General features: G+C 42.4%; 1 protein-coding gene across 7 annotated transcripts in view; it reads left to right on the top strand.

Annotated features, from left to right (window-relative positions):
- The window catches only part of LOC133659064 (neural cell adhesion molecule 2-like), an 831315-nt gene that overhangs the window by 581437 nt on the left and 230725 nt on the right, over positions 1-19153 (top strand). For all 7 annotated transcript variants that reach the window (XM_062061786.1, XM_062061755.1, XM_062061746.1 and 4 more), the window contains exon 3: positions 4530-4736. In XM_062061786.1, the coding sequence (XP_061917770.1) occupies positions 4530-4736 (207 nt within the window). The remainder of the gene's footprint in view (positions 1-4529; positions 4737-19153) is intronic.

Raw genomic sequence — 19153 nt, 5'->3', positions numbered from 1 at the left:
CGAGGAAGGATGACGGGGAGCTGGAGAAGACACAACACAGGAGACGATGAGCACGACGGGAAGGAAGCACAGGGAGAACAAATGCACATGTATGAGCGCGAGAAACGTTAGGGCACGCAACAGGAGGAGACGCACCCGAAGTGTGACCCATAACAGGACCCCCCCCCTATGCGAGACTCCCGACGAGCTTCGGGGTGCCTCAGGGTGAGTTCGGTAAAAATCTTCAATAAGGGAAGGGTCGGCGATGTAAGAAGCCGGGACCCATGATCTGTCCTCAGGTCCATAGCCCTCCCAGTCCACGAGGTAGACCCATCCTCTTCCTTGTCGTCGGACCTTGAGAATGTCCCTGACGGTCCACACCTGGTCCCCATCCTCGAGAACCCTAGGCGGAGGGGGGGGAAGGGATGGGGGGCGACAGTGAACTGTTGGTTACTGGTTTTACCTGAGACACGTGAAACACCGGGTGGGATCTCATGGACCCAGGGAGGTCCAGGCAAACTGCGGCAGGATTGACTCTGGATCTGACTGTAAAAGGTCCAACGAAACGTGGTGCTAACTTCTGAGAGGATATCGGGAGGTGAAGGTCCTTGTCCCGTAACAGCACCTGCTGTCCGGGCTGATAGTCGGGAGCTGGGATGCGCCGCCGGTTGGCGTTACGACGCTACTTCTCAGATGCCTTCAATAAGGCAGCGCGGGCAGACCTCCACACCTTGCGGCATCGTCTCAGGTGAGCTCTGGTGGAAGGAACTGCCACTTCGATCTCCTGGGAGGGAAATAAAGGAGGTTGAAAACCTTGCCAGCATTCAAAAGGGGACATACCAGTAGCCGCGCAGGTCATGGAGTTAAAGGAGTACTCCACCCATGGAATGAACTTGCACCAGGAGTTGGGCTGTTGAGCAGCCATACAGCGCAGCATGGTCTCCACCCCCTGGTTGGCCCTTTCCGCTTGTCCATTGCTCTGGGGGTGGTAGCCAGAAGTCAGGCTGACCGTGGCTCCAATCCCCTTGCAGAAAGCTTGCCAGACCCGGGAAATGAATTGGGGACCACGATCAGACACAATGTCGGTGGGGATCCCGTGAATTCTAACCACATGCTGAACGAGCAGTTCTGTGGTCTCGGCCGAGGATGGGAGTTTGGGCAAGGGTATGAAATGGGCCGCCATGGAAAACCTGTCGATTATGGTGAGGATTGTGGTGTTACCTTTAGAGGGGGGAAGTCCAGTAATGAAGTCAAGAGCGATGTGTGACCAAGGTCGACTCGGGATCGGAAGGGGATGTAAGAGTCCAGCAGGAGGGCTGTGGTCTGCCTTGTTCCGGGCGCAGATGCAGCAGGCGGCGATGAATTCGCGAGTATCCGCATGGAAGGCCACCAGAAGCGGCGTCGAATGAATGATAGCGATCTGTGGATTCCGGGATGACATGTAAACAGACTTGAATGTGCCCAGTCGAGTACCTTGCTCCTTAAGGGTTGCGGAACAAAAAGTCTATTGGGGGGTCCGTTCCCAGGACCAGGGTCGGACCGTAGCGCCGTCCTGACCAGGCCCTCGATTTCCCAAGTTACCATCCCGAAGATGCGGTTCGGGGGAAGGATGGTCTCTGCAGTTTGTCTAGTTGTGGGTTCCACGGAGAAGATCCGCGAAAGAGCGTCAGCCTTGCCATTGCGTGAACCGGGTCTGTAGGTGAGAGTGTAATTGAATCGGCCGAAGAACTGTGACCAGCGTGCTTGCCTGTCATTAAGTCTCTTTGCGGAACGGAAGTGAATAAGGTTGCGGTGGTCGGTCAGGACCAGGAACGGATGTTTAGCCCCCTCCAGCCAGTGTCTCCATTCAACCAAAGCTTCGTGGACGGCCAACAGTTCTCGGTTCCCTGCATCATAGTTCCTCTCGGCTGGGGTTAGGCGTCTGGAAAAGAACGCACAAGGGTGCAACACATTATTCTCATTAGCTCTTTGGGACAATACTGCTCCAATCCCAGAATCAGATGCATCTACTTCCACCGTGAACGGCTTGTCAGGGTCAGGGTGTACCAGGATGGGAGCGGAACTGAAACTCCTCTTGAGGCTCAAGAATGCGCTGTCTGCCTCCTTGTTCCAGACAAAAACTGTATTGGTAGAAGTTAGCGTGTGAAGGGGTGCGGCTACCTTGCTGAAGTCGAGTATGAAGCGACGGTAGAAACCCGCAAAGCCTAAGAATCTCCTAAGCTCAGTACGAGTGGTGGGTTGGGGCCAATCCACCACTGCCTTGACCTTCTTGGGGTCGGCTCGGATGTTACCCTTCTCGATGATGTGGCCCAAGAAGTTAACTGATGACGAATGGAACTCGCACTTCTCTGCCTTGACGAAAAGACGATTCTCAAGGAGGCGCTGGAGAACAAGGCGGACGTGCTGTTGATGGTCCTGCAGGTTGTGAGAGAAAATCAGAATATCATCAAGATATACGACCACAAACTTCTCAAGCATGTCTCTCAGCACGTCGTTAACAAGAGTCTGGAAAACGGCTGGGGCGTTGGTCAGGCCGAAGGGCATGACCCGGTACTCAAAGTGACCCAAGTGTGTGTTAAAGGCCGTCTTCCATTCGTCCCCCTTCCTAATCCGGACAAGATGGTATGCATTACGGAGGTCCAGCTTGGTGAAAACGGTAGCAGGGGCAAGGCGTTCGAAAGAAGAGCTCATGAGTGGTAGGGGATACCGGTTCTTGACCGTGATGAGGTTGAGTTTGCGGTAGTCGATGCACAGACGTAAGGACCCATCCTTCTTGCCAACAAAGAAGAATCCAGCGGCTACCGGTGATTTAGAGGGGGTGATGATACCAGATGCGAGTGATTCCGTGATGTAGTCTGACATGGCCTTTTTCTCGGGTATGGATAGGTTATACAGGCGGCTAGAGGGGAGTACTGCTTCGGGTATGAGATCAATGGCACAGTCGTATGGTCTGTGCGGGGGTAGTGAAAGTGCCAGTTCCTTACTAAATACAGCAGCAAGGTCATGATAGACAGCGGGAACCCCAGATAGGTCAGATGGGGAAGACTTGAGCTTGGGGTTCTCCGAGACGGGGTCTGCTGCTTTGAGGCAGTTAGCATGACAAGCCGTGCTCCAGGCTAGGATCCTCCCTGAGATCCAGGAAATCTGGGGGTCGTGCTGGCGAAGCCAAGAACGGCCGAGGACAAGAGGTGCGACAGGGGCGTTGAGGATCAACAAGCTAATTTGCTCAGTGTGGTTGCCAGACAGGGTAAGAGTGACTAGTGCGGTACGGTGGGTGATGGGTCCCAGGGGATGCCCATCCAAGGCCTGAGCTGGTAAGGACTTGTCCAGAGGCAGGAGCTCAATCTAGCTATTGAGCTATTGCAAAACTAAAAAATAACATTAAAAAAAGCGGAATGAGGTGAAATCTAAAGAGAAAAAGTTGCAGTGTTGACACAAAGCTGCCATGCAGGCTGTTTCTTTATTTTAATTTTTTTTTGCCATTGCTCCAAAAAAAAAAAAAGACAAAAAAAATCCATGTTATAATGAATTATTTTCAAGGCTCCAATTACTTCAAATATTTCACTTTAAAATGTTTCATGTGGTAAATATTGCAAATATTGTGTAGATGCCATATAAAAACATCAACGTTTTCTTTGACAAAAGAGCATAAAACAAACAAAATAATAGTTCAAACGTAAAATCGACGGATATATCTGAAGTTGATCTCGTAACTTAAGTGTTGAAAGTAAAAGAAAAACCTAATAAAAATGTATCACTTTATGAGTGGGGCACCTTTTGGATCCCACATATATTTAATGGTACTTTATTTATCTTTTCACTGTGATTACTCAAAAATATTAAAGAATTAAAATCAATGGTGTCCTGCATTATTGATCTTTTAGGGCTCTAATTACTAAATACTGCATATTTCAGTTTTACTATAAAAAACAAGGTTGTTTTTTTCAGAAAAGCCATAAAAAAAAATATTTTATTATTACTTTATATCAACTTGAGGTTGATATAGAGATTTACTGTAAGCGTTAAATAAATAAAAAAAATTATAATTTAACTTATTTTTAACATTTTAATGACTGAGACCCTTTATGGTCCCCGGGACCCCTAAAGGTAAAATAAAAATAAAAAGTCCATATATTTTGTAATGGTTTGAAAATGAAAAGTATCAAAATGGCCCCCGCATGCTTGAATTTTTCCGTGTGCGGCCCTCAGTGGAAAAGGTTTGGACCCCCCTGAAGTACAGGAACAGGTAGCTACGTTTTGCCGCTGGAACGCAGGTTGCGCTGGCTTAAGAAGCGTGGCGCCTCAGATTGAAGATTTAGAAGGAATGCGCCCGCCCGTGACATCCATTCCATAATTTAGCTTCTAGCTAATCATAGATTAGCCGCATCTCTGTATAATCCACAGGGTTCAAAGCTTGAGAAAATAGTAGCGGTTTATAGTCCGGAACCACCGTATGTCATAATCCCTCTCTTTCACCAGTTCATTGAATGGTCCTCATCTTCGACTGTACAGCTGTTGGCTAATTGTGCATCTATGATCTTTTCTTGCAGCGATCGGCGACCCGGTGAGACTAGAGTGGTACAACCCTCAGGGGGAGCGCATCCAGCCTTCTAAGCGCATGGCACTGCACACAGAGATGCCGAGATCCCGGCTAATCATCTACAACGCCATCATCGAGGACGCCGGCATCTATCGCTGTCAGGCATCCGACACCAGTGGTCATACGGCCGAGGCCTCAGTGGTGCTGGAGATATACCGTAAGTTCTGCACAAACCTACATCAAGAAATAATAGACTTTGCGGGCACTAGCCAATAATCATGTTTCAGCTTGATGAATACGCTTAACACAATATTGTGTTCAAGCGTTGGATTTTTTTTCCGTGTGTGTGTGTGCGTGTGTGTGTGATCCCTCTCTGCCTTGTAATTAAAGTATAATGACTACTGGCTGCACCATGGGGACTCTGATCCTGCCAGGCATAATGAGGGATATGGCACTGGGGCCAACCTTCCTTTGCTGACCCAGCACTATATCCTGGGAAAAACTTGAGGCTAGAAGGCGCAAAGGTGGGAGGGAGTTGGATGGTAGTATTTCCACAGTTGCATTACACGGGCATCATCCTCAATGCTAACTTGTAATTGGACACCTTTGTTCTCTTGCTGTGACCTGATCTTAAGAAATCCAAAATAAAAGCATATATTTTACCATCCAGGGAAGACGAAGCACCTTGTCGCAGGATGGTTTGGTATTTTTTATAGGTACTGACTGAATTTGCGTAAAAACAAATGTAAATGTGTATTCTAAAACAGCAACTGTTTGTATCCTTTTATTGTAGGCTATTTGTAGCCACTAGATATAGAGTCGAATATAAATATGATAACACATTCCGTGCAGAATAACGCCATCGTTTGTTTCGCCCTGTAATTTTAGATTGTTTAAAGATGAATACCCAAGGGCAGCAGCATTTAAAATACAATACTTTTTCAATTTCACCAGACACATTAGGTATATTTGCACAAAGTATCGGATCGGCATCGCCGATACCAGCCTGAATTTTACTTGGTATCGGATTCGAAAGAAAATCAGTGGTATCACACATCAATAGTTTTCACAGACATTTTTACACAATGACTTTGTACATTAAAGTCTGAGTAATGTATTTAAAGGCCTACTGAAAGCCACTACTACCGACCACGCAGTCTGATAGTTTATATATCAATGATGAAATCTTAACATTATAACACATGCCAATACGGCCGGGTTAACTTATAAAGTGACATTTTAAATTTGCCGCTAAACTTCCGGTTCGAAACGCCTCTGAGGATGACGTATGCGCGTGACGTAGACCGGGGAACACGGGTATGCCTTCCACATTGAAGCCAATACGAAAAAGCTCTGTTTTCATTTCATAATTCCACAGTATTCTGGACATCTGTGTTCGTGAATCTGTTGCAATCATGTTCATTGCATTATGGAGAAGGAAGCTGAGCAAGCAAAGAAGAAAGTTGTCGGTGCGAAATGGACGTATTTTTCGAACGTAGTCAGCAACAACAGTACACAGCCGGCGCTTCTTTGTTTACATTCCCGAAAGATGCAGTCAAGATGGAAGAACTCGGATAACAGAGACTCTAACCAGGAGGACTTTTGACTTCGATACACAGACGCCTGTAGAGAACTGGGACAACACAGACTCTTACCAGGATTACTTTGATTTGGATGACAAAGACGCAGACGTGCTACTGTGAGTATGCAGCTTTGGCTTCTAAACATTTGATCGCTTGACCGTATGTGCGCAACTTTTTTTTGCGTATGTACGTAACTTTTTAAAAATATATAAGCTTTATGAACCTTGGGTTAGGTGAACGGTCTTTTGGGCTGAGTGATTGTGTGTGTTGATCAGGTGTTTGAATTGTATTGGCGTGTTCTATGGAGCTAGGAGCTAGCAGAGGAGCTAGGAGCTAGCATAACAAACACGCAGGTGTTTTTATGCAGGATTAATTTGTGGCATATTAAATATAAGCCTGGTTGTGTTGTGGCTAATAGAGTATATATATGTCTTGTGTTTATTTACTGTTGTAGTCATTCCCAGCTGAATATCAGGTCACCCCCGGCTCTCACAGCATCTTACCTATCTGAATAGCTTCAACTCCCCACTAGTCCTTCACTTGCACTTTACTCATCCACAAATCTTTCATCCTCGCTCAAATTAATGGGGAAATTGTCGCTTTCTCGGTCCGAATCTCTCTCACTTCATGCGGCCATCATTGTAAACAATAGGGAACTTTGCGTATATGTTCAACTGACAACGTCACGCTACTTCCGGTAGGGGCAAGCCTTTTTTTTATCAGATACCAAAAGTTGCAATCTTTATCGTCGTTGTTCTATACTAAATCCTTTCAGCAAAAATATGGCAATATCGCGAAATGATCAGGTATGACACATAGAATAGATCTGCTATCCCCGTTTAAATTTAAAAAATTCATTTCAGTAGGCCTTTAATGTATGTGTACTTGTGCCACCATTAATCTTGTACCTTCAGTCAGCACACTATGTCAGTAAAAATTGGGAGCAGGCGCTTGTTACTACCCTGCCAAAACCAATAATTATTTAGCCTAAGCCCCGTATCGGCATACTTGCCAACCCTCCCGTTTTTAGCGGGACAATCCCGGTATTCAGCGCCTCTCCCGACAACCTCCCGGCAGAGATTTTCTCCCGACAAACTCCCGGTATTCAACCGGAGCTGGAGGCCACGCCCCCTCCAGCTCAATGCCGACCTGAGACTGAGTGGGGACAGCCTGTTCTCACGTCCGCTTTCCCACAATATAAACAGCTTGCCTGCCCAATGACGTCATAACATCTAGGGCTTTTAGAGAGTAGAGTGCACAACTGCGCACACAACAAGGAGACGAAGCAGAAGAACGAGGAAATTACAGACATGGCGACGCCGTCGACGAGCAAGATGAAGAAATACGCTTGCAAGTTCCAAAACGAATGGAAACAAGAATTTCAGTTCATCCAGGACAGTTCGAAGGGGAAGGTGTATGTTGCCTGTAAATATGTAGAACAGACTTCTCCATTGAACACGGTGGCCGAAATGATATACTCATCATGAACGGAAAAGTTAAACAGGACAATACTGCCATCTAATGGATAGCCACCGGAACACTGAAATTCAAGTATTTCTTTTATGTAAATAAAATATATATATATATATATATATATATATATATATATATATATATATATATATATATATATATATATATATATATATATATATATATATATAGCTAGAATTCACTGAAAGTCAAGTATTTCATACATATATATATATATATATATATATATATATATATATATATATATATATATATATATATATATATATATATATATATATGAAATACTCGAGTTGGTGAATTCTAGCTGTAAATACTTCCGTTTCAACGATTGACGTCATGCGCATACGTCATCATACATAGACGTTTTCAACTGGAAGTTTAGCGGGAAATTTAAAATTGCACTTTATAAGTTAACCCGGTCGTATTGGCATGTGTTGCAATGTTAAGATTTCATCATTGATATATAAACTATCAGACTGCGTGGTCGGTAGTAGTGGGTTTCAGTAGGCATTTAAAGATTTGATTAATTTATGATGGCTCAGGTGTGATTCACTACAATAGGGCCACACAGCACACTGGATTCCAGTTAATTGAAATACCACAACACTGGATATTGTTCAGATAAATTAAATTTAAGAACTTGCACACAAAGCAACACTGGAGGACGGAGGGGGTTAGGGGGTCTTAAACGACAATTGTGTGTGTGTGGACAAGGATAAGGTTAGGTGAGATTTACACCGGATAACCGTAGTGTAGAAGGAGCCTTAATCACACGTGCCGCTGCCAGCTCTCTAAAACCATTGTTTCCATAGCAAACGCCCATTACTCATTCCAACCATCAGCGTGCATCTGCATGAAAGTCAGCCGAAAGCTCCAGCCTTCCAACGGCCCGTGGCAAGCAAAGAACCCGCAGGCGACGGGGCAGCACATACAGTACTCGATGTTAGACATTAAATTTATTGCCGGCGGGAGGGAAAGTGTCGACATCCTGTCAGGAGCTACTGACAGCCCCGTGACGGCCGGTTCTAATCATGCCCCACTGACTGGCACCTGCATCCAGATAGGAAAGCTGGACTGCTGCAGAGTGACTGCGTTCGGACCACAGTGCATTATTGCCTCTGCTTGGAATAGTAAAGACGAGAATAACTCTGTTGAAGGAGTTCCAAAGACAATTGCTGATCAGTCCATCAGACTGACACTTTATGTGCAAACCAATAGCCAGAGGGACATTTCCAGATCGACTTGGCGATGGGGATGCAAACAAAAATGAGCCTTTGCGGTAGAAACGACGACACGAGCGGGAAATAGGAGGAAGAACACGGGGGATAAATCATAGGTAAGGATCGTGATGAATGACAAACACCCACGACGGCATCCTTGAAGTTAATGACGTGCCTGACATGCCAGACACGTGTGCCGGCGGACGGTGCAGTCGGGGAGAGAAAGCTCATTTTGGGGAGCAGCCTGGCATAAATCACACAGCAAAATGCTAATGTTGAAGCCTGTTAACGGAGAGGACTGATAGGGGGAGCGCTGCTTGATTTATGTGCGCGTGCAGGGGTTGGCAGGTGGTTGCAGCGCTGCGTGAGGAGGAGTGCGTCTCCTCACATGCTCAGGTCCATAAACGGTAAAGCATCACGCTGTCCAAACATCACATTTTTGTCACTTCCAATTTTGATTGAGGTGTTACCAAAACAAAGATGAAATGTCTATTTGTGTATTCTGTCATTGGCTGTCAGCGGAACATTGGCGCCTTTTAACATTTGCCTTGTCTGCGTCCCACTAACACAGTGGTAACGGGCTTAGGCCCCTAAGGTTATCCAGGGTAAATGTTTCTGTCTTGCCTCTGGTGAGGGCGGTCACATTTTTTTCTCCTCCCGTCTTTTCCTTGCTTGCTCTCTTTTGTCTTGTCTTGTCTAAACTTTTTTTGAAGCCTCTTTCTTTGCGCTGTCCTCCAAATCTAAACATCAGACATAGAATTCCTGGACTCTCGACTCAATTAGCTGGACTCTCGACTCAATTTACAAAATCTTTTCGACGAGGAAAAGAGGTTCTGGGGAGCCTGGCTGCCCTGATGGAACTATTGCTGCGGGGTATGTGAGAGATTCCTTGGACAAATGGAGAATCATGTGCCTCTCAGTCCTTTCCATCTAGCAGTGGTTCTTAACCTGGGTTCGATCGAACCCTAGGGGTTCGGTGAGTCGGCCTCAGGGGTTCGACGGACCCTCCTCCGCGGAGGTCGAGACACACCCGACTCATCGTGTAAATAAAAACTTCTCCCTATCGGCGTATTATGGATAGGGCAACAGCAGAAGTCACACTGATTTGCAGGTGTGTAATTTGTTGTGAGTTTATGCACTGTGTTGGTATTGTTCTTTGAACAAGGGGATGTTCATGCATGGTTCATGTTGTGCACCGGTAAAAAAAACATAACTTTGTCTTGAATTTGAAAAAATATATATATATATTTTTCACTAAAAAAGGGTTCGGTGAATGCGCATATGAAACTGGTGGGGTTCGGTACCTCCAACAAGGTTATGAACCTCTGACCTAGGATGTGGAAGACATCTACCTATTTGGAACCGTGATCGCGGGGCACCTGTTGATTGGGCTGGGCATTGCTCTGGTGTTTCGTAAAATTCGTAAGACGATGGCAGCCACTCATGGAGCCCAAAGGCTGTTCGTCGCAATGGACGGATTGGGTCGGGCTGTAGGATCACAGTCTGGGGCGATTTCTGAACTGAATCGCAAGATGGATCAAATCATGGAGAAGCTTGCTGTAAAAGAAAAATTGGATATGAGAGCAGCCAGCATGGACGAATAGAACAGGCAAGAAGCCATTGTAATGTCTGCTCGAGAAAAAACAAAAATCCTTATCTACGATTTGACTCCCCCGAATGGCCTTGAGGACAAGAACAGGCTGTTCTGTAAATCATCCCCTGAGGAATTTCAAAGATGGACGCTTTTGACCTCCCTCCCTCCTCAACGACACCTGGAAGTCGAACTTTGCTTGCATTGCATGCAGAACGACCCTGGGCCTATGAACATAACTCCACTACACCCAAAGACAATGGGCATATACACAAACACACACCCCAACCCCACCTTCACCACCACTTGATTCTCCTTCGGGGTGATGGACGGCTGAGTAGTGCTTTATAGCAGCAGGCCGGCCTCCAGGGCCCCAACTCCCCCCCCTCTGTTGCGAGTTGTTGTGATTATATGTAACATGTTTATGGGTGCTATGGCAAATTAGTTTTTTTTCCTTTGGACTCAGTCTGGACCCCCACCCGAGGGTCCAGCCTTTGACTGATATTTTTTACTCTTCCCCCCTTTCCCAATATCACATTTTTCCCACCTTTTTCAAGGAGCGCCGTAAGTGGCTGATCCGTTGGCAATCCCGTCTTGTCTCCCTGTAACGTATGTCTGCTCATAGTGGGACTGTGCCGAAAATGTAATTTCAGTTCTTATGTGTCTTGTACATGTTAAAGAATGGACAATAATAAAGCATCCTGAATCCTAAATCCCACTGTCAGAATAAGGATATATAAGTTATCCCACAACTCTTATGCTTAAAGGCCATTGCTCTAGTTATTATTTAATGTGCTCAAGCTGTACTTTTTCTTTTCGTGCAAAGGCACATAACTTATCTTCCACTGCAAGTTAGGAGTTGCTTCGCCGCAGATGTTTCTGTTTTTCAGCCTGCTAACAGCTAAGGACGGACCTCAAGTACCTCAACGAAGATAAGGCAACGCCGGGCAGACAAAGCAGAGACAGGGCGAAATCACAATGCTCAGCACATTTCCATTCTGAATAATCACGTATTGTGTCTACTGAGCGGCTTGCATAATATGTGACCCCTCCCTTTAGAAGCAGCCTCAGCGATGTAACTAGGGAACTCCTGAATAAAATGGGGGGCGCGTGGGCTGTTCCTCAGAGCGTGGGGGGTGGCTGTAACTGAGTGTGCAGTTCCATGCGTTCTCCTCATGAGAAAAATGTAACTCTGTCTCTGCATGATTCCTTGCTTCTTGTTCTGTTTAACAGATAGTTCGGTGCTTAAACCTGACACCCACCTAAACTTATTCTTGTCCACACACACACAATGGTCGTTTAGGATCGAAAAAATGCGTCACCTCTGACCTGGAAGTGTATCCTTACCCTGTGTTTAAATTTAGACTATTGCCACATTTCTCTTAACAGTAAACCTTGCTTGCCTCACCATCAGCAGCTGTTAGACTATTGTAGTGAATCACACCTGAGCCATCATACATGAATCATATCTTTAATGGACGTGTGGAAGTAAACAATGAGAGAAAGATCATTTTACAATAATCACAGATATGTGTTCAGGACACTGTGCTTGTAGGCTGAAATTGCCGGTCGTACTTGACGGCCGCAACCATGGATTCACAATAGTTATGGAGTACAAAACTAGACGTTGAGTAATCGCTCGATATACATGGCGGACAATAACTAGTAATAGTCTGCTTTGAAAGTCCAAATGTATTCGCTGTTTTTTCGTAATCTTGTCGTTGTCTCCCCTTCGACAAATGGACAAAGTTTTTCACTAAGTAGAATCACAGCTGACCTGGACATTCAAAAGTTCTCTTGCCGTTCCTCTGACACAACACACTCGTTGACAAACATATCCCACCAGAATGCCGTTCTTCCAGGCTTTATCCAAAACCGTCGCTTAACCGTCTATGTTACCGTCTGACATGTGTTGTATCCCAAATAGCTGCAATCGCACGTTTTCTTCTCTTAAGGTATTCATGTGTGATTTCCACACGGGCATGTCTGGATGACTCGCCTCCATCTTTCTGACATCATTTCCTGTGTGGGGCGCGGTCTTTCTGGCGTCACTTCCTCTCCAAACTCAGTTTGTAAACAATCAGAGTTCATACAAAGCTAAGAGCCAGAGATTCAAGAAATAGACGGCGCACTTACCCGTGTAAAAAATTGTCCGAGGAGGCGGACCTTAAACTATGGTTTAGTGTGGCTGAAACGAGGCTTAGGCTAAATAATTGTTCGGTTAAGGCAGGGGTGTCCAAAGTGCGGCCCGGGGGCTATTTGCGGCCCGCAGGTAATTTTTTAACGGCCCCACGGCACATTCTAAAAATACGATTAAAAAAAATAAAAAACATAAAAAGTGGTATAAAAGAGTAAACAGGTGACAATAAAATGTTGCTATGTTGACTCTAATAACACTAAGCTGTCATGCAGGCTGTTTCTATCTTTAAAACATAATAATGAATCAATGTTATTATGAATTATTGACCTATTCAAGGCTCCAATTAGGTTACATTAAATATTCCACTTTGAGATATTTTTTTGGGGAAATGTTGCATATTTTGTGTTTGCCATATAAAAAACTATGTTTTTTTTTTTTTTTAAAGGGCCTAAAATGAACAAACAATGAACATAATAAACAACAATCCAAGTTATAATTGACGGATAGATCTGAAGTTGATCTCGAGACTATTGTGTTAACAGTTTTAAGAAAAATTACGATTTATTTTTTAACACTTTACTGAGCAGGACCCTTTTGGATCCCCAATAATTTTAGTGGGACTTTTTATTTTTTAAGTGTCATTGCTCAAAAAATAATAATAAATTAAAATCAATGTTGTTATGAGTTATGTTATGAGCTCCAATTATTATATAATCTGAAATGTTCCACTTTAAAATTTTATTGGGGGAAAATATTTCATATTTTGTGTTTTTTCCATAAAAAACTGGATTTTCTTTGACAAAAAGGGCATACAACTTAAATTAAAAAAAAATTTAAAAAACGTTATATTGACAGATATACCTAATGTTGATCTAGATATTTAAACTTTGAATAATAATAATAATTATAATACTAAATAATGCCTTTTTTTTTTTTTTTTGAACCTAAACCCTTTGGAGTCCCCGGTATCAAGCCTGAGTGGAGGCCTAAATGTATATTTTTTTATACATATATTGTATTGGTTTTTAAAATAAAAAATATCAAAATGGCCGCCGCTTGCTTTGATTTTTCAGTGTGCGGCCCTCAGTGGAAAAAGTTTGGACACCCCGGGTTTAAGGGGTTATCCGGCTTAGTGTAGACGTAGCCTTAGTTTTGGCTGTCTTTGATTTTATGTGAGTGGAATAAACACCCCACTATTCCCAGTGCGCACATTGCGTTTTCTAAATATGTACACTCACCTCACTACACCGACAGGAAAGAAGACAATATTTTAGATGCAGACTCCATAGCACTCTTCTGGGTGATTTTATCCTGTCAACCCTTCCATATTTCTCTGGAAACTCACATATTTTTCCCTTTTTCGTCTTCCGGTCCCGCTTTTTTTTTTTTTTTTATTGCCCGCCAGACCATCGCACATTTTGGTCCACTCTGCCTCAGCAATTCTCGGTAAACATTGGCGTAACACACATCCTGCAGCCTGTAGAAGATACGGTTTGTGACGGGCAGCCCGGCTGATTCAATCAATTAAACAGTGCGATAAGATGGATATAAAGATAACCTGTCAAAAAAACTCAACAATTTGGAAATATCTTGACAGATGTGAGAGTTATTATAAGGGTTGCAGCTATGCATTATTTTAGTAATCGAGTAATCCAAGGATTAATTTGTTTGATTTATTGAGAAATCAAATGAAACGCACCTTATAACCTCAATGTATCTTTTAGGGAAAGTAGTCAAATGTTTCTTTTTTAATATTGTATTCTTTCTTCTTTTAGATGCACATAACATTGAAATTGCCATTTCACAATGGGAGCATCATTACTTCCTACTTTGAGGAAGAAAAAAAAGTATAACAAATAATAACAATAACCTGTGCATCATACAACCAGGTAATAGATAATAATTAAAGAACCAAACTAAACAAGATGCTTTCTGATACAGTATGATAAATTGAGTGATAATATATACACTATATTGCCAAAAGTATTTGGTCACCTGCCTTGACTCACATATGAACTTGAAGTGCCATCCCATTCCTAACCCATAGGGGTTCAATATGATGTCGGTCCACCTTTTGCAGCTATTGCAGCTTCAACTCTTCTGGGAAGGCTGTCCACAAGGTTGCGGAGTGTGTTTATAGCAATTTTCCACCATTCTTCCAAAAGCGCATTGGTGAGGTCACACACTGATGTTGGTCGAGAAGGCCTGGCTCTCAGTCTCCGTTCTAATTCATCCCAAAGGTGTGCTATCAGGTTCAGGTCAGGACTCCGTGCAGGCCAGTCAAGTTCATCCACACCAAACTCTGTAATCCAAAATTGGTGCAGTTGTTGGGTTTCTGACATGGACTTGTTTCTTCAGCATTATCCACACGTTTAAGTTAGGACTTTGTGAAGGCCATTCTCAAACTTTGTAACCAAAAGGACATGTAACCAAATATTAACATTGCTGTATGTATACTTTTGACCCAGCAGATTTCATCACATTTTTAGTAGACCCATAATAAATTCATAAAAGAACCAAACTTCATGATTTTTTTTGTGACCATGTCAGGTTCAAACACTGATGACATCTATTAATCAGACAAGAAGCAAGGAATCATGCAGAGACAGAGTTCAATTTAGCTCATGAGGAGAACGCATGGAGCTGCACACTTAGTCACAGTCTCGCCCTACGCTCTAAGGTACAGCTCCCGCGTTCCTCTATTTATTCAGGAGTTCCACAGTCAACATCACTGAGGCCGCCTCTAAAAGGAGTGGTCACACATATCATGCAAAGCAGCTCCAATACGCACAATACCCGACGGAATGTGCTGGGGGCCTTGTGATTCCGCCTTGTTTCTGCTTTGTCTGCGTGCTGTCGTCTTATCTTCGTTGAGGTCCTTGAAGTCCTTGGCTGTTAGCGGGCTAAAACAAAGATAACATCTGCGGCTGAGGCCACCCCTCAGACAAGAAGTTTTGTCCTTGCACAGATAGAAAAAGTACAGCTTGAGCACAATAGCTAATAACTATAGCAACGGACTTTAAGCATATTAAAGTTGTGTGATAACTTACACATATTTATTCTAACAGACCAACAAGTATGTGCTCCAATCACTCTATCACAAAAAAATAAAAGTTGTAGAAATGATTGGAAACTCAAGACAGCCATGACATTATGTTCTTTACAAGTGTACGTCAACTTTTGACCATGACTGTAGATCAGGGGTCACCAACCTTTTTGAAACCAAGAGCTACTTCTTGGGTACTGATTAATGCGAAGGGCTACCAGTTTGATACACACTTAAATAAATTGACAGAAATAGCCAATTTGCTCAATTTACTTTTAACTCTGTTATTATTAATAATTAATGATATTTACACTTAATTGAACGGTTTAAAAGAGGAGAAAACACGAAAAAAATGACAATTCAATTTTTAAACATAGTTTATCTTCAATTTCGACTCTTTAAAATTCAAAATTCAACAGAAAAAAAGAAGAGAAAAACTAGCTAATTGGAATCTTTTTGAAAAAATAAAAAAAAATAATTCATGGAACATCATTAGTAATTTTTCCTGATTAAGTTTATTTTTAGAATTTTGATGACATGTTTTAAATAGGTTAAAATCCAATCTACACTTTGTTAGAATATATAACAAATTGGACCAAGCTATATTTCTAACAAAGACAAATCATTATTTCTTCTAGATTTTCCAGAATAAAAATTTTAAAAGAAATTCAAAAGACTTTGAAATAAGATTCAAATTTGATTCTACAGATTTTCTAGATTTGCCAGAATAATGTTTTTGAATTTTAATCATAATAAGTTTGAAGAAATATTTCACAAATATTATTCGTTAAAAAAACAGAAGCTAAAGTGAAGAATTAAATTAAAATTTATTTATTATTCTTTACAATTAAAAAAATTAATTTACTTGAACATTGATTTAAATTGTCAGGAAAGAAGAGGAAGGAATTTAAAAGGTAAAAAGGTATATGTGTTTAAAAATCCTAAAATCATTTTTAAGGTTGTATTTTTTCTCTAAAATTGTCTTTCTGAAAGTTATAAGAAGCAAAGTAAAAAAAATGTACGAATTTATTTAAACAAGTGAAGACCAAGTCTTTAAAATATTTTCTTGGATTTTCAAATTCTATTGGAGTTTTGTCTCTCTTAGAATTAAAAATGTCGGGAAAAGCGAGACCAGCTTGCTAGTAAATAAATAAAATAAAAAAAATAGAGGCAGCTCACTGGTAAGTGCTGCTATTTGAGCTATTTTTAAAACAGGCCAGCGGGCTACTCATCTGGTCCTTACGGGCTACCTGGTGCCCGCGGGCACCGCGTTGGTGACCCCTGCTGTAGATGCTAACATGTCCTCACGTGTTGGAATAAAACATTCATTATTAAGTTAAACATATTCAGTAAGAGTTTGTTGCCAAAATTGACCTTTACCTGGTTTCTGCTTGTTTGCTGCTCTTAAATATGCAGTGTGATTTGTGGTAATGTGCTGCATGATTGATGCAGTGCTAGTGGGGAATGCCGGCTGGGTTTGACAGTGGAAACCAATTTCACCACATTGTCTGTCTTTGACAGCTTCTCTCCACTCCCTTGGGGCCATTTAGTCTGGTTCTCCTTATTCTTTGAGCCAACTCTCTCCGCACACACACAAGCCACATCACCTGCAGCCTGTGGAAGTATTATTGCAGCAAAATGATTTGTAAATGTGTATCTCAATCTGTGTGTGTGTAATCTAATTCACGTGTGTGTACTAAGGTGTGTGTCTGTAAAGCAGTCTGTGCATGTGTATTAATGTGTGTGTCTGGGTATCAATCTGTGTGTTTGTGCTAATGTGTGTGTCTGTATCTCAATCTGTGTGTGTGATACAATTCACGTGTGTGTGTACTAATGTGTGTGTCTGGATATCAATTGGTGTGTGTTTGCGCTAATGTGTGTGTCTGTATCTCAATCTGTGTGTGTGTGTAATCTAATTCATGTGTGTGTGTACCAATGTGTGTGTCTTTATAACAGTCTATGCGTGTGTAATCCAATTCACGTGTGTCTTTGTGCATTGTGTGTGTCTGGATGTCAATCTGTGTGTTTGTGCTAATGTGTGTGTAATCTAATTCACGTGTGTGTACTAATGTGTGTGTCTGTTTAACAATCTATGCGTGTGTAATCCAATTCACGTGTGTGTGTGTACTAATGTGTGTGTCTGGATATCAATCTGTGTGTTTGCGCTAATGTGTGTGTCTGTATCTCAATCTGTGTGTGTGTAATCTAATTCACGTGTGTGTACCAATGTGTGTGTCTTTATAACAGTCCATGCGTGTGTAATCCAATTTGCGTGTGTGTTTGTGCACTAATGTGTGTGTCTGGATGTCAATCTGTGTGTTTGTGCTAACGTGTGTGTGTGTAATATAATTCATGTGTGTGTACTAATGTGTGTGTCTGTATAACAATCTATGCGTGTGTAATCCAATCCACGTGGGTGTGTACTAATGTATGTGTCTGGATTTCAATCTGTGTGTGTTTGTGCTAATGTGTGTGTCTGGATATCAATCTGAATGTGTTTGTGCTAATGTGTGTGTCTGTATCTCAATCTCTGTGTGTGTAATACAATTTACGTGTGTGTGTGTGTACTAATGTGAGTGTCTGGATATCAATCTGTGTGTGTGTGCAATATAATTCATGTGTGTGTACTAATGTGTGTGTCTGGATTTCAATCTGTGTGTGTTTGTGCTAATGTGTGTGTCTGTATCTCAATCTGTGTGTGTTTAATCCAATTCACGTGTGTGTGTGTACTAATGTGTGTGTCTGGATATCAATCTGTGTGTGTGTGCAATATAATTCATGTGTGTGTACTAATGTGTGTGTCTGGATTTCAATCTGTGTGTTTGTGCTAATGTGTGTGTCTGTATCTCTGTGTGTGTGTAATCCAATTAATGTGTGTGTGTGTACTAATGTGTGTGTCTGGATATCAATCTGTGTGTGTTTGTGCTAATGTGTGTGTCTGTATCTCAATCTGTGTGTGTGATACAATTCACGTGTGTGTGTACTAATGTGTGTGTCTGGATATCAATTGGTGTGTGTTTGCGCTAATGTGTGTGTCTGTATCTCAATCTATGTGTGTGTAATCTAATTCACGTGTGTGTGTACCAATGTGTGTGTCTTTATAACAGTCTATGTGTGTGTAATCCAATTCACGTGTGTCTTTGTGCATTAATGTGTGTGTCTGTATGTCAATCTGTGTGTTTGTGCTAATGTGTGTGTGTAATCTAATTCACGTGTGTGTACTGATGTGTGTGTGTGTTTGTGCTAATGTGTGTGTCTGTATCTCAATCTGTGTGTGTGATACAATTCACGTGTGTGTGTACTAATGTGTGTGTCTGGATATCAATCGGTGTGTGTTTGCGCTAATGTGTGTGTCTGAATCTCAATCTGTGTGTGTGCGTAATCTAATTCATGTGTGTGTGTACCAATGTGTGTGTCTTTATAACAGTCTATGCGTGGGTAATCCAATTCATGTGTGTCTTTGTGCATTAATGTGTGTGTCTGGATGTCAATCTGTGTGTTTGTGCTAATGTGTGTGTAATCTAATTCACGTGTGTGTACTAATGTGTGTGTCTGTT

This window comes from Entelurus aequoreus, linkage group LG01, assembly GCF_033978785.1.
Source record: "Entelurus aequoreus isolate RoL-2023_Sb linkage group LG01, RoL_Eaeq_v1.1, whole genome shotgun sequence".
Classification (NCBI taxonomy): domain Eukaryota; kingdom Metazoa; phylum Chordata; class Actinopteri; order Syngnathiformes; family Syngnathidae; genus Entelurus; species Entelurus aequoreus.
Note: the sequence above shows the minus strand (reverse complement) of the source record. Positions and strands in the feature narration are given on the sequence as shown.